Raw genomic sequence first — 24,232 nt, forward strand, 5'->3', positions numbered from 1 at the left:
CACGTGAGTCGTTAGTCAAGTTCACGTCAACGTCGCTTTTCCTAACCGTAACTGAGTGGGTTTGTTGCCTAAACCCTTACTTCCTGTGGAGCTGGAGGTGTATTTTGAAAAGACACTATGCATGTAACGAGTGGGTCTACAACAGACGCTAGAGAGGTACACAGAGCATCATAGTTTAAAGCCTAAGGGCCACTGACCGGAGGCACTAATGTGTTGCACATACAGTATGCGCTGTATGTCTTTCAATATCCTTCCTCACCTTGACAGAGTAGGCCAGGGAGATGGTGACAGCCAGCGGCAGCCCCTCCGGCACGGCAACCACTAACACAGTCACACCGATGATGAAGAACTTGACAAAGTACTGGATGTAGATGGGAGTGCACTCTGGCTTCCAAGGGTTCTTCTGCATCACAAAGTTGTCAATACAAAAATTCAGGACCAGGATGATGACTGTGAGGGCTGACATGAGCAAACCTGAAAAAAAAGATTGAAAATGTTATCAGCTGAGCAACATGATGTCAAAAGGTATGAGTGGAGTGACACTTTATGTGATCCAAGGGTGGACATTTGTCTGTAGTAAGATTCCTAATTCCTCCTGTAAACAGAACAAATAAAAGGAAACCTATGAAAAACAGATGGCCCTAGAGGGATTAAACCGTACAGCCTTGTTGCTGTGAGGCAACAGTGCTAACCACCGAGCCACCATGCTGCCTTAATTGCTCTTAAGATTTGACTTGTCAAGTATGCCGTTTGTTATGGCTGCTTTACATGTATGTGTGCCAGAATCAGGGTTTTGCTGTTTTGAATCATGCTGGTTTACTTGAAAAGGATACTGACAAGTTATTAGTTACACTTGTGTTTTTCGTGGGATATCATGTCTGAATTCTCCAATAAAAAAAGTTAAAACCATATGAATACAGGAGTAAACTTACTCAAGTTTTGTTGAAGAACAATAGTAGTAAGACGTTTGGCAAGTCAAAACGAGTCAAAAAACAAAAGGACTGCTGGATACTGGATTAGATTTAGCGATAGTAAACACTTCCTTACCGGTATTGGTCATTTCCACAAGGGACAAGATTGGACAGACACTAACCAGAACAACGTATCACTCTTTCTTCGTCCTTCCTCATAATAATATGCCATCTTGGGTTGGAAAAATAACCATGTGAAAAATTCTACAGAGGCTAGGAAGTCAGATGCCATCATCAAAGATGGCAGGTAGCTTTCTTTAACACATCTCCTGGCTCTGTTTGTGCATCCATACATAGACAGAGGCTGATACATTCATTTGCATAGTGTAAAGGCAATGCAGTCACGTAAGCTATACAAATTTCATATATCTGGGCTCTTTATTTTTTCCCTGAAAGCGAATGAAACACCTGGTGTAAGGTAAGACCAGGAGTGTATACTGTACAGAGCAGAGAAGCTGCAGTAACTAAGACCCTGAAGTGTATTAAGACGACGCATTTCTTATGCCAGACCCACAGGAAGGCCATGCGATCCTACAGTGCTGCTTGTATGCTAATCCATCCACGGTATTTAATTGTTCTGACACCACGTCCTTATTCCATCACTCACGCCAAGAGTCCGATGTACAAGCCCACTGTAAAAACAAGGACTTCTTTAAGGGACTCTTAGAAAATGAGAAAACCTAAACTTTTTAATAATACAAAAAAAGAAAGCAGCTCTTTAAAGAAAGCATTGGCAAAAACTTACTGAAAAATAGCGAGAAGAATTCTAATTCTCCCATACTGGTCCAGAAACCCCTTCCTTTGTTGTACTTTAGGTATGTAATATTCATTGCAATCATTTGTTCAACGGTATTCCTATGATGTTGCTGTTGCGAGGACACCAACAGAGTGGGCTTAAATGGCATATGCCACTATCTGTTACTAAAATCGCAGAGACATTGACTCCTTGGTGGCATAAATTGCTTTAAATGGCAATATAAGCAATTGATTGATTGTGGTATGGATTGAAGTGAAAATGCATAACAACAAGCATAATGCACTCTCAGTCGTTCCCACTACAATCACTCAGCAAGTCCCTAGAGGGAAGGTCATTTAGAAAGATAAAGTTAACAGGCTCTTCTGCAGTTCCATAACAATAACTTCAGCATTCTTCTACACTATTCCGATTGCTTTCAGCGACCAAGAAATGAGTCTTATCAGTGCAACATCTTGCTCTGTTGAACAGGATGAATGCTCAGTGCCTTGTTGTCTTTGATTTAACTGCCTGACTGAGTGATAGACTTGTCCGTGTGCATTTAGCTGTACCTGCTTTGCCAATCTGGACAGCCAGTCTAGTCAGCTTCCCTTGGAGCACAGACTTCTCTTTCTTCGAACTAGACCGCTTCTTCTTCTCTTTCTCGTCGGACTCTCCACCTTCAGCACTCTTTAGAGGCTGCATCTCCATGGCAGCTGCTCCATCCTGCTTCTTTACTGTAAACACCACAAACAAACAAAAAGATAGCAGTAGCATTAGAAATGTAAATTAGACCAAGGGGGGCGCAAAGGAACAGGAAGCCAGGCTTCAACAGCCAGGTTTTTTACACTAGCAAAGAAATACAGTTTAGATTCAAAACCAAGAAGAGATCATATGACATTGGTATGTATTAAGCTTTGTACATACCTATTATGATTTGTTAATGTTTGTCCCAGCATTGTCTTTGTGGTAAAATCACAGTCTATGCTGTGGACCATGTTTCTGTGTAAACAATGAAAGCTAAGAATTCATGATGATGTAGGTCTTCTTTTGTTGAAGTGAGGGATGTGTTTCTTATTATTCAAGCAATTTTGTTCCATCACAAACACGTATTTACAGTAAGTCATGAATAATTCAGTGGTCCTACATCCAAGGCGCAAACCATGTTCACAGATTATTTAGACACCTATATAGGGAAATCTTATATACAATGTAGCATATTTCATACACAAGGAAAATTCACTCAGTTTCACATAAAAAATTATCAAAATACAAAGAACCAGAAAAGAAACGATTACAAATTCATAAAGGGATCAAGTGTAAAAAAGCATAATTCAAAACAATCAAGATTTAAAACAGATTTATTACATTAAATAAATGTAAGCGGAGAATATATAAATTTTCCATCCAAAATAGAGTCTCAAGCCTTTGTTAATTACTGTTAGCTGTAATTAAGATCAAGTTCAGTTGTTTAGCTGTTTTCTTTTTACTCTGGAAACACTTTGCAGATCATTTTCAAATGACTTTGTGGATGTAGAGAGGACTCAAATTCTAATAGCAAGACAAAACCATATTCTAGCCTTTATCCAATGAGTGATGTACAGTATAGACCATAATATACAGATAGCAGCAGTGCTTTAAAAGCTATTTGATATCATACTGGAGGACAGCGCAGAGATCTAAGGTAATAATATGAACTGCATGAGAATTTGTTGTTAACAGATTAAAAAAACCTCCTCAATATTGAACGCTCATCTCTTGTAATTCTAATAACATGAACTACAGGAATGATTGTAAATCCCCAAATAGTAGAACTTTGTACGTGAAAGTGATCATACATTTCACTGAAACAAAACATCTCAGGGAGGAGGCCGGAACAACCAATAGACATGTTTTTGAAATGACTGTCCTTGTTTTGCACAAACAACTCAATTGAAACTGATTCCAGACATTTAAATCCACACAGTTATTGATCATTTGCTAAAGAACTGGGATCTATGTATTTTACATGTACTTAATCTATCTTCACACATATATTTATACTCTGAGATTGTTTTGTAGTGCGACAAAAACAAGATTACTTGTTTTCTGTGAAAAAAAAGAAGAAAAATCTGTCCAGGCTTTAAAACAATCCTTAATTACTTCACACCGTCTCCATCTCTCTCCTCCTGACAAACATACAGTACAGTGCTTCTCATTGCAGCCCAGTTTTCCAATCACAATGACGCATGCATTATGTATGCTGCTTACAAAAAAACTTTTAATGTTGAACATTTGTCTTATGTCTCTCTGGTTGTGCATTTTTGTTTTTTCACCCCCATGACACAAGACAGAACGTGTCTCTATTCAAGTGTACGCAGCAGAAGAGCAAGATCAAACACCTGATGTTAATACAAGCTCAGGACAAAGGTTCATCTTCTGATGCTGATGTATCGTACACTGTGATCATAGTATGAAGGTGTCAAGAGACTTCATTTACCCTTTTGACACTGACTTGCTTTAGCTTGTGTCTCTTAGTCCATCTCATGCTTTTCCAGTCCCGGATGATTTAGAATTTCTATTTAAGTGAAAATAATGCAATTGTGCTTCGAGTTTAGCAGTGTGGGGTCTCTTTGTTGACGATGAGCTTCAAGTTTTCAGAATTTTGTGCACAGTTTCATTTTTTGAGTGTATACAAATATTTTCTTTCCAGGAATGTCATCACAGTCACTCAGTTTTTATTAATACTGGAAATATAGAAATATTGCAATCATTTCATGGGCCATAGGCTCAGTCACCATTGTGTTACCTCCTTCGCAGATAGTGACTTAATTCATTGTGACTCATTTATTGAAATGTGGTAAATATGACAACAATTTCCAAGTTCTCATTTTTAAATGACAGAAAGATTATCTTTAATTAATTAAAGAATGAATTGTTTTTTTTAAATATATTTTATCAGACACATGTAAGACATTTGAAGGCACCTGTTTGGTAAGCTGCGATAAGCATTTTTCATTAAAAAAAATAATTAGATTGATAGAAAAATGAACGTTATTGTAGTGATCATCAACGTCACCGTATCCCTTTAGTTACAGACAATTGACGTCATATCGTGTTGGGAAAATTTCACGAAACAGTGAAAAGGGGAAACCAGGGTGTGGTACATAACATGAGTTCTCAGAGGACAGTTTTCAGCGTTTTTGGAGGAAAGGGAAAAACAAAGTAAGCAGGATACAGTAGTTGAGGGACAGGTTTCTGTTTTCTCGTAGAGATGAGGACAAGTTAACAACACAGCAAGAACAACAACAGAACAATAGACAAGGGACAACACATGAGTGACAGACAGAGTGAAGAGGAGGGATTTTCTACTCTATTTGAACGTAGGTAAGACCTGGGTCAAACACTGACATTCTCTGGGATTTACATTGGTAAACCTTGGAATCTAAATTAGCACTGTACAATAACTTGAGACAGCTGGATCAAATAAAGCAATGTGGGATTTCCCTCCTGCATTTGACCCAGAGCTTACACCACACTTGATAGAAGGGAAACAATGAGGAGGAGAAGAAGAAGAAGAAGAAGAAGAGAGGGGAAGAGGAGAAGGAGGAAGAGGGAAAGCAGGGGAGCAGAGAGTGAGAGATATGATTTGGTTACCTTTAATCTGGTTGCTCTCCATATTGCCATCTTGCATTTTACCTATGATGGAGACATACAAGACAATAACAACAAAAATAACCAAGGCAGACAAGTCAACAAAGTATCACCACAGAGACAGCACACACAGTGAGAACCAAAACCCACAAACAGGGAGACAGGAAAATGACTTTTAATACAACGTCTCTGTGACAGTCACATATAAAGGCTTGTGATATGTAAATGATGTAATGTAAGCAGAAGCTACAGCTACCGGCAAGAGGCTACAAACAAACACTCTAGTGTGCAGATGTTCTTATATTAAGTTTGGGGGGGGGGGGGGGAATACGGCTGCATAAGGAAGTAACCAGGTAATTAAAAATGCTCACTAAACCTTCTGAAACTTAAATATAAAAAAAACAAATGCACACTTTCTGCAGAATTTTTAAATATTGTAACATCACACTATGAGCACAGGTAATTCCAAACGCATTATCAACAGTACGAGTAAAAACGTCAGTGGGGAAGAGTGCACCACAAACACAGCACATACACGTATCGCACACGCAAATAAGAGACTGCATGCATAAGAATTCAGAAGCCACATGCAAGATCACACGATAAGAGGGAAGCAGACTGGAGATGTGAACAATACGGAGAGAGAGAGAGAGAGAGAGAGAGAGAGAGAGAGACAGAAGGAAAAGCCTCCCACATGGCAAAGTTACATAAGAACAACAGAAAGAAAACCGAACAGTAAGTTCAGGGACAGTGAATTTATTATGCTGTTGGATTCTGCATACACAGGGAGCGAACTTAGAGCGAACCTAATTTAAATGTGTGTTCCAATGACACATCGGTATTGTTTTAAATTGCAGAATGAACTTGCTGGTAGTCTAGCAGAGCTGCTAATGGTAAACACAGTATCATCTCGCAAGCTGATGAAGCATGAAACTAAAAGTTACGAGTCATGTGCTTTCTCATTAAATGTATACACAACATTTATAAAATAAGACAAAATAATTAAGAAAGCATTTATGATATGCTGCAGGGTTGATCCCATTATCTACCCAGGCTATAATTATGGAGATATGCACTGTTTGTCTCAGTGGTTTGCAGGCTAGAAATTGCACAAAATCCGTCTTTCAGTGCTTTTGTACTTAAATTTCACACAGAAAATTGCTCAGGTTGAGCTAGAAGACCAGATTTTCTCAGGATCTTTGGCATGTGTGGAGAATAAATGGTTCGCTTCACCTCCACTTCCACATTAGCCAGTTCCCTGGAGTCACAATAAAGATGAAGATGACAAATTGCTCTGTTCCACCCCACGACAGCACAAGGTCATCATCACAGTGAAAATCACGTGGCCCTGACTTAAGTACAAACATTTTCAGGCTGCTCTCCACGGGGACAAAGAGAAAAGAGAACCCGGTTCAACGAGTGAAGTTAATCTTCTGCGTCTTGTCCAGCTAACACAGAAGTGGAAGATTTGTACAAAGGGATCTCCTACGACAGCGAACTACAGGATATGGCCCTACAGTTGGATTTCGCCACCATGCTATGCTATACATTAACAGCATTACAAGACAAAGAGAAAGAGAAAACAAAGGGATAACTAGACTCATTTCTTCAACTACAATAGGATTGACAGCATGGATTCAAAGGGTTCAACAAAACTGAAAGAAAAGATAGAGCAGAGCAGAAGGTGAGCACCCATGACAGGAGGCATATTGAGGATGGAGAAGGTAGGAGGAGTCAAAGGTCATGACAGAAAGAGGTCAGTGATCAGAGGTTTTGTCAACCTACCATTAATTAGGCTGGCACTGCCAGGGGCATTAATGCCTGCAGCCCCATCCGTGGCTATAGTTGCGATGGGGTGGATAGGGGGATGGGAGCAGTCTAGCCAGTAACAATGAAGGCCGAACACAAATGAACATAAACACAGACACACGCGCCCACACACACAAACACACGCATGTGCACACACAAGACAATGAACAGAAATAACATGGTTATAGCACAGTTAAGAGTTTCAGCATATGTAGACTGTATTTGAATACGAACGTGTTGTGATCAGTGTGGTTAAAACATTTGTCATGTTATTTACGGAATCATATGTATGTTTTATAATTTAATAAATGTTATGCCAATACAATAAACGGGTGTAACATTGGACAGACATGATGAAATCTGAACATAACCTACCGGTATATGAAAAAAAAAACAATGTCATGAAATGTGAAACCAAAGCTACAAAAAAAGACAAACCTATTATAAGTTGGTTTTATAAATATTTGCTTCAATATACTGAATGTACTATCTGTAATACCGTGTATAGTAAACACTGGTGTAATTCTGCATTCATTGTTATTTTTGTTTATTTGTTTCAATGTAAAGTTCAATTAAACCATGTTATTCATGTAATATCTGTTAGCATCACAAAATCAAAATTTGAGCAGAAAATCTGAAACAAATAAGCTGACGAAAGTGATGCATAGCCAATCTGAAAATGAACTCTAAATAAAAATCCACAGATTAAATGGGCTAATTTATCAGCCAGGGAAATACACATGTGCCAACCAGTTACCTGACGGGGCGAATGAAATGTCCTCGTGTAAATATGAGAAGGTGGCGAATATTTGTTTTAGCAATCCCCGTAGTTGAGAGTTTTCGTTTTTAAAAACCTGGAATAGATAGGTTATGTTTATGTCTTTCGACAGCAGTCGCATAAACTATGATGACTGGAAAAGGGAAATTCAATTGAAGGTCAATAATTGCTTCCCTGTGTCTGTTCCCTGTTTCTGTGTCTAGAGTTCATTGTTAACGACAACACAATGACTTCAAATCAAAAATCTATACTTAATTAGTGTCAAATTAAAAAGCAAATGGTTTCTTTGAAGACACAGCATCTCGTTTATTTTAGTTCAAATTATATTTAAAAAAAGAGTGTCAGCTGCCAAAAGTAATCAAGTTACAATTATGTTACTTTAAATTAAGTTTTTAAAGTTTTATAAATTAGGCCGGCCAGAGGCAAAATGTACGGTAGGATTTCTTTGGACAATTTAAAGGAACTTCTCTAGCAGTGCAACTTTGAAAATACTAATTTGATAAATTCTGCAACTTTAAATCTAAGATCGAGCAAGATCAATGATTTATTAAAATAGAAGACATATTGTTAAATATGTAAGATGTCAAAATAACATCTTACAAAAGCTTATACTGTCTACTTTACTCTCTACTGCTGGTACATGTGCTGTACACCTGCAATGCCGTCGCTCTCATGTCATCGTTCTGTAACACAGAAATGAGACGAGTCTGACAGCCTTTGTTTACTCGTGGCATCCAGTACGTCTTTGAAACGGGACTGATGTTGAACGCTAGCTAGTTAGTTCGATGAGTGCAGAGCCTGTTATATGGTAAGAGGATTATGCATCGTGAAATGTGTCATCTGTCAACACTTAGAGGGATGCAGTGTTGTGAGGATGAGACTTCTCCTTTCAAGTGAGGGATTAAACTGGCGGAAGGGGAGGGGTGTAGAGTAGCGGTGGTTTATTGGTGGTCATTCGGGGTTAAAGGTCAAAAGGATCAAGTACCACTCCCAGGGGTCAGAGAAAGGTGATACTCTACCTGTATTCTGGTGTCCGGCTGCCACTGCCCTTCCTTCGAAGACAATTTGGATGGATAGAGAGTAAGGACAATAATGCACTTGAACCCACAGAACCTGGATACTCGGCTCACAAGTGTACCACCAATACTCATTTCATATAGTATTTATACAGATTCAGCAAAGAGGCTTAATGTCTACGAATACCTACAAAAAGGTCCATACAGTTCACATAAGTTTAACAGGTGGACATTTGTGAGTTTGTGAGTTTAATGTTCATAACCCTTTTGCTGACAAGGACAGTTAAAACCACTGATATTATGCAACGAGAGCCCACAGTTAGACTTACAGGACATAAGGTAACGAAATGACAAAAGCTTTTTCAAGTGTAGGCTGCTGAGCAAAACTGACAAAAAACGAATTACCTCAGTGCTCCTGAAGCAGCTGCAGAAAATATACAGATTATTTTCATGATATAATGATCTTTCTTACCTTTCTTCTCTTTCTTCTCCTCTTTCGCCGTGCCGGACCCCAGCAGGGTGAAGATGATTCCAGTCTGAGAGTTGACACCAACAGCAGTCACCACCATGCGCCCTGACCCCTCCATCACGTGGGTGCCTGGTAAGAACGCAGCAGGGTGTTCAAAGGTATCACATTAGATACCTTTTTTTGTGTTTGCTTAAAAAAATAGTGATATTCTTTGTATTCCTGCCGTGATCGTGTGCATTTCCTCACACTACAGTTAAAAACAATAATGAATTGAACTGTTTGGTGACCTGTTGCTAAAAACAAAAGTATCTACGCTCATGTTCTCGACGTATAATGGTGAAATTACACCAAATGGCGATTCATAATTCCCTATTTGGGCTATTTTTCCTTGAATTGTTTTTGTACAGTATGAAAGTGTGAAAGTCTTCACTGGCTAACAGAGTGTTTAAACATCATTGCATCCGAAAGTTAGTGCTTTATTCTCATTCACTCTTTTATGGTAAATCCAAGGTGCTGCATTAGAAAGCCAAATGCAGTAAAGAAGTGTCACTGTGCAAATGTGTGCAGACTGCACTACACTTTTGTGCACAGTATACACACACGCAGAACATTATTAACCTTTGGGAGGGTAAGTAGATGTGGGTGACTATGAAGCTAGCTAATTAACAGAAGACGGCGAAAAGGCCCACAGCTAATTATCCACAGGAAGAAAAAAGACTAAGATGTGAGATCAGATTAACCCACGCTTCTGTTCTTCAAGCTGCACATTCTCGTGTCTCTGCTGTAGCAAACCAGTAAAGAGGGAAAGAAAAATAAGCATTTTCCATGCTGTGACCAGTTTCTTCTGCGTTGATATTTAGATTATAATTAACCACCCTTTACTACCTTTCTCTCATGTTCAAGGTAGTAAAATGACTGTATTTGGTTTTCACAATATATAACAAAAGAGCCAGGCAGACCAAACATAATCCCAATAAGTAATGGCAGGAGAAGCCTCAATATACAAACAATTTTCTTAGGTTTTATCATTGGCCATAAACATTAGGTTGCCTCTAAAGTAATTGTAAAAAGTCCTTATCACTCCACAAACCTTTACTATTTCTGCTTCAGTAATTTCTTTGAAGGCAGTGGATGGAAATAAAAGGTTGTGACACTAGGCTAGTAGGTGTAACAAAGCGACCCACTTTTTTTTCTCATGTTGAGTTCTGGTGCAGGATGAGATATTTGCACCAGCCCACTGTGTTAAAAAAAGCTAAAAATGTAACTGTGGGCTTGTTTGAGAGATTCATTAATTACAAAATGCTCTTGATTTTGTAAATAAATGAATATACATTTAAGATATAAAGAAATGCAAAATGATCAATCCAAGTTGCTAACTTTGCGAAATAGAGCAGAAAACCATAACATGTGAATTGTAGTCCTCAGTCTCAAAGACCCTTTCTCCTTCACAGAACAACATTGCATGCAGAAGCCATGACAGTGACATGCAGCTCCACTCATCCATTGATTGGCAACATACCAGACAACAGCATGGGGTCCTTGTCTACACACTTCCTGACGTGGTCGGACTCGCCGGTCAGTGATGACTCATCAATCTGCAGGTCGTTGCCCTGGATCAACACTCCATCAGCGGGAAGCAGATCACCTGCAATTACGATGGTAGAGTTGCTATCTGCAGTGGATTTATTTACATTTCCCGGAGTTGATTGATATTGCCTTCCACAATCAAAAAGTTCCGATAACTCCAAAGAGTCATTAGAGTTGGGTTTGAGCTGATATGAGACGGGATAGACTGAGACCACTGTAGTATATTTCTGGTAGAAGATGCCTTTGAGAGAGGAGGTGTGCATCTCTCCGTGTACTGTCTATCTGTAGCTAATTCATTTCTCCAACATTACTGTTGCTTAAAGATATTTAATTGCTTAAGGTGGACTTCATCATTTTAATCCCCCTCTGGAAATGAGGTCAAAGTCTATTTTCAGCCACTAAACCATGAAAATGACTTTCCACAGAACAACGGACGAGTCAATTAAGGAAGTCAGCGGGCACGTCCAACAACATTAAAGTTATCTAAATGTTTTGGAAAGTTCAGTCAATTTTAGTTAACTCAACAATGTTTCAATTGAAGTCATAGTTGAACGAAAAAAATTTGATGATACAAAAGGTTTATAGTAAGGGCAAACTGGTTAGATGTTAAATATGTCAAATAACAACCAACAGTATAAGTAGATTATAAACAGAGATTTAGCATATTTAGTGTGTAAGAGCAAAACTCTAACACACAAAGTTGGACAATCTCCTCCCACCTACCGTATTTGATCTGTGCGATATCCCCTACCACTATGTCCGACACTGGCAGCTGTATGACCTGGCTACCGCGGACCACCTGGAATTTCTGCTCCTGCTCGATGCGGCTTTGCAGCCCACGGAACTGCTTCTCCTTCGACCAGTCGTTGAAGGCCGTCACCAGCACCACACACACCACAGACAACAGGATAGCTACGCCCTCGATCCAGCCGGTATCCGCCTCGCTCTCGCCCTCTGCCCCACCTGCTGCCGCGCCACAAGCTAGAGTTCGGTAACGGTGACGAGAAAGGAAGAGGAAAGTTGTATAGATGTCATACATTTGGAAGCACACTGTGTTTTCTTATAGACTTTAAGTATTCTGTCGACACACACTTACCGTACACACCGAATATCAACTCACAATTTTCATACACAGATATATATATGCTTGAATATGTTAAGAATATGAACACTTCGTAATAACAGATACACAAAGGGATGTAATAACACCTCACACTGGGAGGAGTGTATGCAATATCTCTGCCTATGTACAATCTGTATAATATAAACGACAACTCTAAAAACAAAATAAAATAAAACTGGAAGAACTAAATAATCTCTATCTCTCTATCTAATGCCCTGATGTCCACTGGCTGTGAACTGACAGATCGGGGTGTACTTGGAAATGAAACAAGGCCTATTCACAGTCCTCCTCATGCTGCTTCATGTAATACTGTGGGAGCCATTGTGCCCTACACTTCTGGCTAGCTGACCTCAAAAGCCCCCAGTGGAGTGATTTGATTTGGACTATAAAACAATTGCAGCTCACAAGGGAACTAGAGCAGACCCAAAATGATAGACATTATGAATGCAGGGTCCGATATAACCAAGAACTAGACTCAATTTGAAGCAATTTGGACCTATTGTTGCATTGTTGGTTCCAATCAATAGGATGTTCATGTCGTGGATATATTGCATACACTCCCAGAACATACCCTCCTTTATGTGTATAACTACCAGTACCAATGCACACATACTGTATGTGCTCATGTATCATGTAGGTTTTGGCAAAAAGAGAGACATATTAAAGACATATAATAATTCTATTTTTATCTAAAAATTCTTAAAATCGAATATAATGTCCTAAATTGTGTTCCCTGTATGTATTTACTTGTTGTTTCTTCAGTCTTCATGTTTTGTCATGGAAAACAAGGGAAAGCTTAGTATTCATAGATCCAGGACTGATCCATCTCCTAACAGATTGTGCAACAGTATATTCGGACTGGCACGGGTGTGACAAGTGACGCCATTTTACCATCTTCCCAAAAAATAGGTCATAAAGCCTCTTACTAAGAGGCAAAGATTTCATGAAGAACAAATGAAAGAACCAAATACTAGTAAATTAGTGCAGTATATATGTCTTAACAATGTAATTGGATGAGTTCAGACTGTCCTGCTTCGTCACTGGAGTGCATTGACAGAAATAAATTGAATGTAGTAGCTGTCCATGGTTCTGATTGCACCGCTCTTGTCTCTTTCGTACAAAGACACAAGATCATGCAGCACATTTGTAGCTGTCCATGGTGCTGATGAAGTACCAAAATCACGCAATACCCAAGCCCAAAGCATAAAATATAACGACTATTATATATACTACTATATATACTATATATAATACTATGATTAAGAAACTTTGATTGAGAGTTGTGTGTGAGATGCAAATGAGTAATGTTAATCAGCTTCAAAGGCACTTTAACAAACCATGTTGGTATATATGTCTACTTACGGTATTTTCTCACCATTTTTCTGTTTTTAGTTTTGTTTCACGTCATGTGTTTAATACAGATGCAATTAAGAGCCTCCTCATTCAACTGCAGCCAGGCTGTTTCATATGTAAATGAGAATTAAATCATCCCACCACCTTCTATTTCTGGACCGTTGAGCTGTTTTTTAAGCTATTAATAAACAAAACAGTAAACCAGCAGTGCGTCATGTGTGCTTGTGAATACATACATGTTTGTGATATTTTCTTTTCACATATATCAGTATATAAATTTGATTACATAACTGTTTTATGGGCTCCAATTTCATGGGTTTCTGATTGATATTTTTATTCTAAGTGAAGTTTACTTTTTTTGTTGTTGAATATTTACATTTATAGTCATTATCCTTCATGACTTAATTTCCTGTCAGGTTTACCTTCGAAAGGCCCAAAGACAGTATAGTCAGCTGTAAATATTGTGCCGTACTACACACCTATATCACAACTCTTCATATCTAAATTTGAGGGATCATTGCCAGAAATGTTTGATGAGGCAATATAACATATTTGTGTAAAAAGAGAGTTACTAAAAACTCTGCACTTCAAAACGTCCTTATATCCCTATGGCCTTATGTCCGTCTCTCTTCATTTGGTGTTTTTCTGAATTGGCTGGTTCAAAGTGGTTTGCATTCATATCTTTGAGAACCGCTCTGCTATTCATCGCTCTATCTGTTCATATCCGCAAGAGTTCATGTGCTGATTTAGATTCATATATATTCACATCATTCAAATCTGAGACGAGACTTGCATATTGGCACCATTTTTTCCGCAAGATAAAGAGAAGCTTGATTATGTATCTGCAGATGGACGCAGTTATTAGCATAATGACTCCTCTGGCCATTCTCTGCTTTATTTGGAGAGCTCACTCATAAAGCAATGCAGCTGAAAGGATACAAAAAAAGATGCCGATGAAATAAGATCACTTTACAGTTCAGCAATAATTTAACTAACTAAATCATGAATTTACTCACTCATTAAGTCTCTCTTAATCTTAACCAACCAACTGAAAGATGAATTAACTCAGAAATGATTTGATTAACTACCCATGCAAGTAAGACTGTGGTAACCTTTTCGTCTTTCTCTGGTATTTCTACTTTCACAAGACTTTTTAAACCCCTTAAAGTAACGACCTGTCCCTTTAGCAGGGTAACTGACTTCCATTACAGTGATAATGCCGGGAGCAATGACTGATGTTGCTGACTCAGCACCTCGTTATGGTATCTGTCTTCGTTTCCTCTTTCACGGCTCACAGGGCTGATGTATGGGCACTTGGGGCTTCAGGTTGTTTCTCTGCTCAACATTTCATTAACCTTACCGGTACCTTTCATACGCACATTTAACACGTTCATAATGTGTGCGCACACACACACACACACACACAAATTACCCTCACCAATTAAAAAGTGTGTCCATACAGTACATGTAGGTGTAAGTGTGTCAGCGAGTGCCAGTAATGTCAGAGGAAGTGACGTCAGTGTGCCAATGCAATTATAGCTCTTTGCTGTCCTCTGCAATAGTGGAGATACTTGTGAGATAACTATTGTAGTGTGTGTGTATGTGTGTGTATGTGTGTGTGTGTGTGTGTTTGTGTGTGAGAGTTTGTGCTTGTGTGTCTGTCTCAAGACTTCAAAACAAAGAACAAGAGAGAATTTCAAAGGAAGTGGTGTCACCAGATCTGCTTCACTCACACTCTCCGTCGCTCTCTCCGGGGGGGTGGTAGAAAGAGAGTCCCAGGGAGACCAGGGCAGCGATCTCCAGGATGATGAGGGTGACGTCCTGCAGGGCCTCCCATACCAGCTGCAGGAAGGTTTTTCGCGTCTTTGGAGGTATCACGTTTTTACCAAATATTTCTTTTCTCTTGTCCAGGTCAGTTTGGGCACCTGGGAAACCTAAAAGTGTAAGACACGGAAAGAGAAGGACAAATTGAGAGAAACAGTTACATCACAGTATATTTATCATCAGTCTTTGAAGAGTGTTCTTACTGACGTATTGCAGTGAGTTCAATATAGTATATAGGGTTAAAATTACCGCAACAAACAACTATCTGCTTTATTTCTCGAAAGAAATCACAATTTTTATCCACACACACAAATGTATTTCAATGCACAGCTGGAAAACTGGATGCAATTGCCGTCTTTTACAGTTTTAAGACATTTATTTATTATTTATTATTGTGATCTACAGTCAGCTTTGTAATGGATCATATTTTCCTTATACTTTCTTTATCTTTTTGCTCTTTGTCTTCTCTCTTTTCACTCTTACACTGCACACAAACCATCTCTCTAATTACCAGTTTGAGTCATGGTGGGCCACGGTTCTGCGACCCTGATATAATTCTTGTGCTTTGACCTCATCCACCTCCCCACACACCATAAACTACTGTATATAAATATCTTTGGCTCTTTTATCTGAAGAACTTCATACACAATTTACTTTTAGAATACAGAAAAGTATTCTCACGCAGTAGCTAAAACTATGCGGTGAAAGAGTTCGTTACAACAGATGTAGTGCTTTGGCAAAAGCAACGGTTGAACTTCGTAATCCAAAAAGCATTGACATAAATGAGTAGCCTTTTGTGTGCAATTGTTCTTTTTTTCTATTAAAAAAAAAAGATGCATTATTAGATTGGTATAGTTTTCCATGCGGATGTTTTAGAATCATATAACAATAAGTTTTGGTCATGTGCTGCATACTAGTCAACATAATGTCAAATATGGCCCTCATTTAGGGTTGAGTCTGTGGTTGTATCTCTTATCAGCCTTGCTTCAACATTTGTTCTTCATTTTAAGTAATTGTAATGTATACAATCTGATGTATGACAGGTTCAAAATAAGGTTGATTATTGCTGATGTGTTTAAACATTTAGTCTATAAAATGTCAGGAAAGAAAATGCAGTTCACAATAACCAAGGGTCTGAGGAGACATTCTTGAATTGCATGTTTCTTGTGATCGACAGTCCAAAACCCATTTCTGCTTGGTAAATTCCTCGATTACAAACTAATTGTACTGTGGTTGATTTGATATATTTTTCATTTTTTGTAATTTTAGATTTCTTTGATTACAAAGTATACATCAGCATTTTTCCAAATTGGGTAACTTTGTACAATTTGAGAGAGTGTACACATAAAGAAAGAAAAACATCAGCCAGGGGGGGACTTGAGAGAGAATGGGACAAAGGTCGATGAGGTTTCCGAAACTAAAGCAACGTTACAGTGTCATTCATTCATTATTTCCACAAACTCTGTTCGTAATTGTTTTACATATCTCACCCACTTGTCCCAGAGTTGAACAAACACACTTCTCTGAAGGCGCAGGGAAAAAGTGATCCTTTCCATAACATTGATGTAATTTATTATATCTATCCCCTGCTGCATCGTGGGGGGCGCAGGAAGCAGCCAGCGCCTTGTGAGCGCTTTTTTACAAGCTGTCATTAAAATGCCAAACATGTATTCATCTGGACGCCCTGCTTGAAAATCTAATTTTCCTAAGAATTAAGTGGAAAATTGCAGGGGCAGGTCAGTGTTCAGCATGGTTTTTAATGTTGATTTGATGTATTTTATCTGCATTGCAATGTCACGTAATAGGTCTTAAAATAGAGTATAACCTGCCCAAACTATTGTACTTTATATTAATACATGTTAATATATTAAGTCATATTCATCACAGCTACAATATGAATCTGCATCAGTTGTGTGTAAGAAACTACTGTGAACTTTAATCCATATCTACATCAAACCTTCACAAAACTTTATAATTAGCATCAAGTGTACTATACCAGGCAAATGTATGCTCTGTATCTTCAGCTAAACTGATTCATAAAGGATTCCTACAAAGCAACATCATAGGTTTCTATCTGGCTGCCTTTCAGTGTAGCACCATTATCTGGTTGCTGAGCGCACACACAGTGTGTATTCACTGTCTCTGTGTCTCTCTCCCTCACAACCAAAGACATTACCACAGCATTATGTCATGCATGGTGCGTCACTGGGTCTCCCAGGAGTGGCCCTAGATTGCATCTGATGCTATCTCTGCTGCATGACACTGTTTCACATCTGAATGCAAACGACCAAAGAATGAGTTATCAACATCTGTGGTGAATAGCTGATGAACCATTTGCATCCGATGTCGGAGAAAGAGGAACAAAGAAAAACACAACGGCAAAAGTTGTCGTGTGAAAATGCAAATGTTTAGAGACTGCAAAAAAAACAGGGAAGGAGAAGGAGAGGACAGAAGGAGGGCAAAGCTGAAAAGAGAACAATTCCCAGCTCCTACATATAGGAGAATGCCCTTGTTACAAATAGATCAGTCTATAAATAGCCTCATTATCCATTCTCTTTTAATTGTCTCTCTGAGAGGACCTAGCATGCTCTCCCATTGATCTCCACAGCACCCTGCCTCACATCACACAAACATGTGTGTCCATGCATGTGTGTGTGTTTGTGTGGGTCTGTGAGTCGTGACTGCCTGCACGTGCTTTGGGTGTGTGTATAAGAAGGCTGGCTTAGCATGCCGGCACTATCGCACAGTAAAACTAGAGCTCATATCCAGTTGGTTGGATACACACGCACACAAATATGCACGCCCAAGCGCAGATGCACATATCTTTACTATCCACATTGTGTGGAACCCCCCTTTATCTTTGTTGATCAGGTGCACATCAAACGTGACATTCACTCATATTTCTACCCAATACCGCAATCACAGAATATAAAAAAACACCAAATACATACGCGTATATCCTCCGACACTACATTTCTAGAATCTGTCCAGAGGCAGGGAAGTTAGCATGTAAATGCACCATTCTGCATCAGAGCAGCAATCATTGAACAATAAAATACAACAAAATGCATACTCAGCTATTTCTGTCATGTTTTGAGTACCTGTATTGTATGTATGAGATTGTTCAGTGGTTGGGCATGACAGCAAACCTTGTTAAATGTTTCAACTCCTTTTAAACACCCTTGAGAGGTGAGCTATGCTGTAATCAATCTCTTGAATCATTAAAAACTCATTGCTTCCCGGAAAACCCCTCTGCTCCATTATCATTCCTTCCTGGATAACTGATTGCAATGCTGCTTAAGATTCATTTGCCAGATTATAAAATATTGTCGGCTAAATACTGTCAGCCCACAGTTGAGGAGGCAGTGAGAGGGCAGAAAAACTGTAGCGATGCACAGATGAGTCACAACAATCTCACAGAGGATTAAGAGTGATTGCAAAAGGAGTCTTTGTGCTGGAGTCCATCACCAAGTGAAGCCTGAACAGACTATATACCAAATGTACAGATGGGAGTAAGGGATAAGGGACTCCTGGTGCTGTCTAATGGCTGGCTAATTTATTAATCAAAGCACCTCGTGATTGTTCTCATCGAGATTTAAAACGATGAAAGCCTTTTGGAAATTTGAGTCCACCTTATGACAATGGGATGAGCGATGATGCACGATATAGACTGTAGACGTTAGCTTGACTTCCATTTTAGATCGGCAGCTTACGGATTTAAGACAAACTGTGGGCATGCTGGAGACACAGCAGATTAAGTAAAAGCCATTTAGTGTAGCAGAAATGCAAACTGCAGTGTAATCTTATTCATGAATTTGGTTGCGTGTCATCAAATCACTCGGTACCAGCTAATTAAGCAGGCATGCTTAATAATAAACCACATTTGGCTTTACAATATATTTTCAATGCCAATAAGAAAACTTGTGATCATGGTATTCATCGTGAAAAGGACTGTGCCTCAAATACTCAGTATGGGCTTCTTTGGGGGTCTGGGTTCAGGGCCAAAACAAAGTCTGTGACTCTGTAACGACTAATTAGCCTCTCTACTCTTAGGTTTTTAGAAACCTGACCATGAAGTTTTGCATGTGGACAACACTAATGTAATGAAAATAAGACTTGAGCTTCAACTTAGGACTATTTTCTCCATCGTAATATTCTCTTTATAACTTTTGTTGTTCATCATATATTGTGTAGTCTATAGAAAGTTTTAAAAAAAGAGTTTGTTTTGTGGGTTCAGCAATCCAAAAACCTAAAGATATTTAGGTAAAATATGGTGCTATATACAGAGAAAAGCAGTAAATGTTTACCTTGAGAAGTTAGAAGCAGCAAATATTTAGGATTTATTTCTTACTATATGACTGAACTGATTATCATATGCTGTCAATTAACTTCCTTTCAACTGACAAATTGTTCGATTAGATTCCAGAATTATTGTTATTTACGGTCTTTAAATCTTGATGAGGATGAAACCTTGAACTTCTCTCCTCTTCTTCACTGCTCTTACTCCATAATGTATGGCTGGTAAGGCGCTGATCCCTCAAACACAGCAGGCTCTGAGATTCAAATCTGCTTTGACAAATGATACCTTCCTAACATCCTGTTTCCAAACAGACAAGACCGGGACATTAACAAAAAGAAGCAAAACATATATACCAATGTATCTGCAGGGGAGGAAATGGGATTTTTCATTTCAGTCAGAGTGAACATGATGGCATATTTTAATAGTTGGCCCTTTTTTTGTCAGTGGCTGAAAATAGATATCCATGGAAACACTAGGCATCCCACTCGATGAGTGGAAATACCCGCGACTCTGAACCTTGGAGAAATTGTGAATATGTAAGAAAGCGTGTGTGTGTGTGTGTGTTCAAGAGCATGTGTGCACGTGTATGTGTGTGCACAGGTGCGTGTGTTTTTTCAAAGAAAAGACAGCAACGAATGAAATGAAGTGATGATCTCCAAATGTCCTCGTAACATATGAACGTCACAGTGGAGCAGCGCATGACATAGATATAAATATAAAACCTAAATCTTGACAATAATGACGTGAACAACTATGTCCGAGCAGAATCTGTCGTCATGATGATGAATGTCATCATCATGACGCAAAAACACGGTACTGTTTTTCTGCAGCGAAGAGATGGCTTCAACATGTGTTCTCAGCTTTCACCATTTTAAAACGAGAGAGGGGGAATGAAGAGGGAAGAGAGCGGTGGAAGTATGACTCAGAGAGGACAAGAGAGTGAGAAAGAGAGAGAATAAGAGGAGGCTGGATGTAGTGTAACCCGATGAATAATAACCCATCAGCTGCTAAAAGGTGGATCATTATTGTGCTCTTATTAGAAGATGGAGTGATGGAGAAATGTGTCAATGTGATGGAGAAATGTGATGGAGAAATGTGTCAATGACCTCCATAATAATAATACCATTGTATGCCGTACAGAAAGGTTTGTTCCCAACAAAGGCATGCTATAGTAGAAATAGCTTCTTAAGGATGACATTAAACAAATAATGCAGTATGCTGTGTGTAAATGATATAGATAGGAGGAGGGAGATGGAAGAAGAGGAGTGTAAAAATATTCAAACAGTAATAAGAAAATGCACAAAAAGGAAATAAACCAAAAACATATGTATGCTTTTTGGGTCGTGCTACGAGGGCGGTGGGCTTGTGTCGGTCATGTAGAACAAGATGTACGATAATACGGCAGCATTATCATTGAGGTGCTGGTTAAGGGGAGGAAAGAACTGGATGCTTTCTCATGAGCCATCTTGTTGTCCTTGTTGTAGCTTGATGGCTGTGTGCACCTTCCTGTACATTAGTTCCCGGCACTTGACGTAAGTAGTACAGCAAGAAATTTCGAAAAACCAGAGTTAAAAATGCTTAAAAATAAACATGTGTACAATGCTGGTAAATGGTTCATGGTTGACTAACAATGTTTAACAAATATTTACAGTTTCCAAGGTTTCCATTTTCCACAGAATATATACTTCCAATGCTTCTTATAAAAAGAGATACATCCTAACCAGCTAGAGAGCAAAAATAATGTGAGAGGATTCATCACAGTTGAGACGGAGATAGAAGTCTGTAAAAAAGAAAAGAAAAAAAGAATCATGACAAATCTTGTAGACTGCAAAAACCATGATTCCCGTGGGGGGGGGGGGGGGGGGCACATCCAGCAGCATAGCCGGTCCGCCCACTATTAAATAAGGACGTAATTAAAGACAGGAAGTCCTTTTCCTCACTTAAACATGGTTGGGCTGGATGTTTAGGGGGGATTGATGTTTGTGCAGCATTTATAACAGCAGCAAATTGGTGTCTCAGGAAGGGTTTCTCTTTTTTCCAGCACCATCATATTTGGTGTTCGGGTTATGTTTTAAGATTGGTCTCTTTGCTCAGCTTACAATGTGTTTTTGCATGCTCTCAGTCTCTGTAGTCTCTATCAGTACAAGAGGCCACGGCAGGAGGCAGGCTCTCTGAGGACTTGTCTTCAGTGCAGGGCAAACAGGCGAGCAGATATGCTGTACTGTATGTAAACAAACACGTTCTCTCATTTCATGAAAAGTCCCAGGGTCACACTAACACACACAGATCTATCGTCCATTCCCCTACAGGCAACCCCATCTGGAAGGTAATGGACTGGAAAGTGACATTGAGCAATTTCTGACACCATGTCTTTCCCACCAGTATACTGTGTGTGTGTGTGTGCGTGTTCATATGTGTGTGTGAGACCATACTGCAACCTATCGTGGTATGTTCAGTCTCCTATTGCGGCTGTACTGTGCCACACCTGAGAAAAACAAACTGCAGGAGCAGGATCAATTGACAGATTTTCATGTCCGCAGGTAACGGAGCACAGAGGAGCTCTGGTCACAGCTGCTGCTTTTGGTGGATGAAGGAATAATCAATACTTTGGGCAAAATGCATTTTCGCCTTGTGGTTTACATCGGCAAAGATTATGATGCTTGATTTTGACAATGCTACAAGCTGACCACTCAAACACGTTTTGGTTTGGGTATTTATTCTAGGTTTTTCATTATTAAGACAACGAAGCCACTGCGTCGAAACATATACTCCACATACATTGTGCTTTCTTTAAAAAGGCTCAAATACCAGCGCAGTTTTCAACGGTCTCCCATCAACCTAAATTAAATGTATTTTGCGATGCTGAAAATAAAATATGCACTTGTGTGTGTTAGTGTGTGTGTTAGTGTGTATTTGTGTGAGTCTGTGGGGGCAGCTGTACAAGTGGGTGAGTTTTGCTGTCACGCACTGTGCTCTATGTGTCTGACTAATGCAAGAGATGGTGGAGTGGAGTGAGAGAACACAGCTCACAGCTCTCTTTCTCACACACACTCTCTCACACACACACACACACACACACCACAGGATAACTGCTTATTATTTAGTATTCCTATACTTCGAAGTGTGTATGGGCATAAATGTTGCAGGGGGTTTTATACAGAGAGAGCTAGATGATTATGTATACATCTTCAAGTCTGAATAATGCATCCCACGTTCATTTTATAAGCTATTATGTTCTGACCCACAGAACACATGCTCTTTTGTTTCTATGACGATAATTCTTGCACTTTTCTATCTGAAAAAAAGCTGATTATGTAATCTTATGCAAGGAAAACAAACAGTGAAAACTCATAGATGTGGTTGGTGTATGCTGCTCATATCACAGAATTAAAATACCCAAAGGTTTAATTTACACCTCTTAGAAATCTTTTTTGGAAGTGCATCAAGAGCAGCACAGTGACTAATGTAACATGAAGGCTTCATCAGTGCATACGGTCCTAATCAAAAGTCATGAAACGTTTATTATTGCATGGGTGAGATCCAGTTCATATTATGGATCCCACGTGCATGTGCATTAGGGCAGCACAACTAATCCTATTACTGTAAGATGATGATTGTGCTATGTTTGCATCGGTGGGATGATCCATTGCACCAAAACCTAAATAAATCTAACGTGAGACACAGAATAGTAAAATGTGGTAAAACAAATAGCTTTCTAGGGAAGAACAAAACTGTGTCAGAGTTGAGTTAACGATGTGCTTGCACCATAAAAAAAAGGTTGTTTAGTCTACTGTGTGGAACCGAAGTCATAGACAATGATGGGAGTTAGAAGCACCGACAGTACAGAGGTACTTATTCAACCTACTGCAAGAGATCAAAGTGAAACACTGTGGAACAAAGATGAGTCCCTTTCTGAACGTATTAGTCCCTTAATGTATCTGTCTCATACACTGTAATGTTAGCTGGCCCGGCTGCCCAAGATGTAGACACAAAACGAATGAGACATCTGTTTACAGCCTCTGTCTGTGTGTGTGTGTGTGTGTGTGTGTGTGTGTGTGTGTGTGTGTGTGTGTGTGTGTGTGTGTGTGTGTGTGTGTGTGTGTGTGTGTGTGTGTGTGTGTGTGCGTGCACGTAGGTGTAGGTGTGTGTGTGGCAGTGACAGAGATAGTAAGAGTGTGCGAGTGTGTTTAAACACTACTTAGTTATAAGGGCAAAGTGTCATGGGGTCAGTAACTTCATCCAGTAATTCCAGACTGTTCAACCATTCATTCAATCAATCAATCAATCAATCAATCAATCAATCTACCCACACATCTCTCCATTCGTCCGTCCACCTGTTCCCCATCACTGTCTTTCAATCATCTATCCATCTATGTTCAGTTAATTGTCAATTCCTGTTTTGTTTTTACAGCCAAATTTCTTATTTCTTTTATAACACATACATTTTATAAGAATGTCTTTTTCTTCTTTTCTCTGTGTATCTGTACACATTTCTGTCCATGTGCAACTGCAACACCTGCATTTCCTCTCTGGGGATAGATAAAGGCTTTTTCTTTATCTGTTGATGAAATGTCATTGGTGTTTAATTCTTATTTACCTTATATAAACAGTGATACATAATAAAGACCTGTCACTT

At 39.1% G+C, this 24,232-nt stretch overlaps 1 protein-coding gene across 8 annotated transcripts in view; it reads right to left on the minus strand.

Annotated features, from left to right (window-relative positions):
• The window catches only part of atp2b2 (ATPase plasma membrane Ca2+ transporting 2), a gene marked incomplete at its 5' end in the record, with an annotated part of 60,403 nt that overhangs the window by 24,973 nt on the left and 11,198 nt on the right, over positions 1–24,232 (minus strand). For 2 of the 8 annotated variants that reach the window (XM_079265402.1, XM_079265401.1), the window contains 8 exons: positions 260–474; positions 2,277–2,441; positions 5,341–5,382; positions 7,123–7,215; positions 9,380–9,538; positions 10,929–11,054; positions 11,720–11,977; positions 15,206–15,406. In XM_079265402.1, the coding sequence (XP_079121528.1) occupies positions 260–474; positions 2,277–2,441; positions 5,341–5,382; positions 7,123–7,215; positions 9,380–9,538; positions 10,929–11,054; positions 11,720–11,977; positions 15,206–15,406 (1,259 nt within the window). Of the gene's footprint in view, positions 1–259; positions 475–2,276; positions 2,442–5,340; positions 5,383–7,122; positions 7,216–8,943; positions 8,977–9,379; positions 9,539–10,928; positions 11,055–11,719; positions 11,978–15,205; positions 15,407–24,232 lie in introns of all 8 variants that reach the window. The other 6 variants (XM_079265403.1, XM_079265404.1, XM_079265405.1 and 3 more) reach the window with 6 other exon arrangements.

The sequence above is a fragment of the Melanostigma gelatinosum genome (assembly GCF_949748355.1).
Source record: "Melanostigma gelatinosum genome assembly, chromosome: 3".
Classification (NCBI taxonomy): Eukaryota; Metazoa; Chordata; class Actinopteri; order Perciformes; family Zoarcidae; genus Melanostigma; species Melanostigma gelatinosum.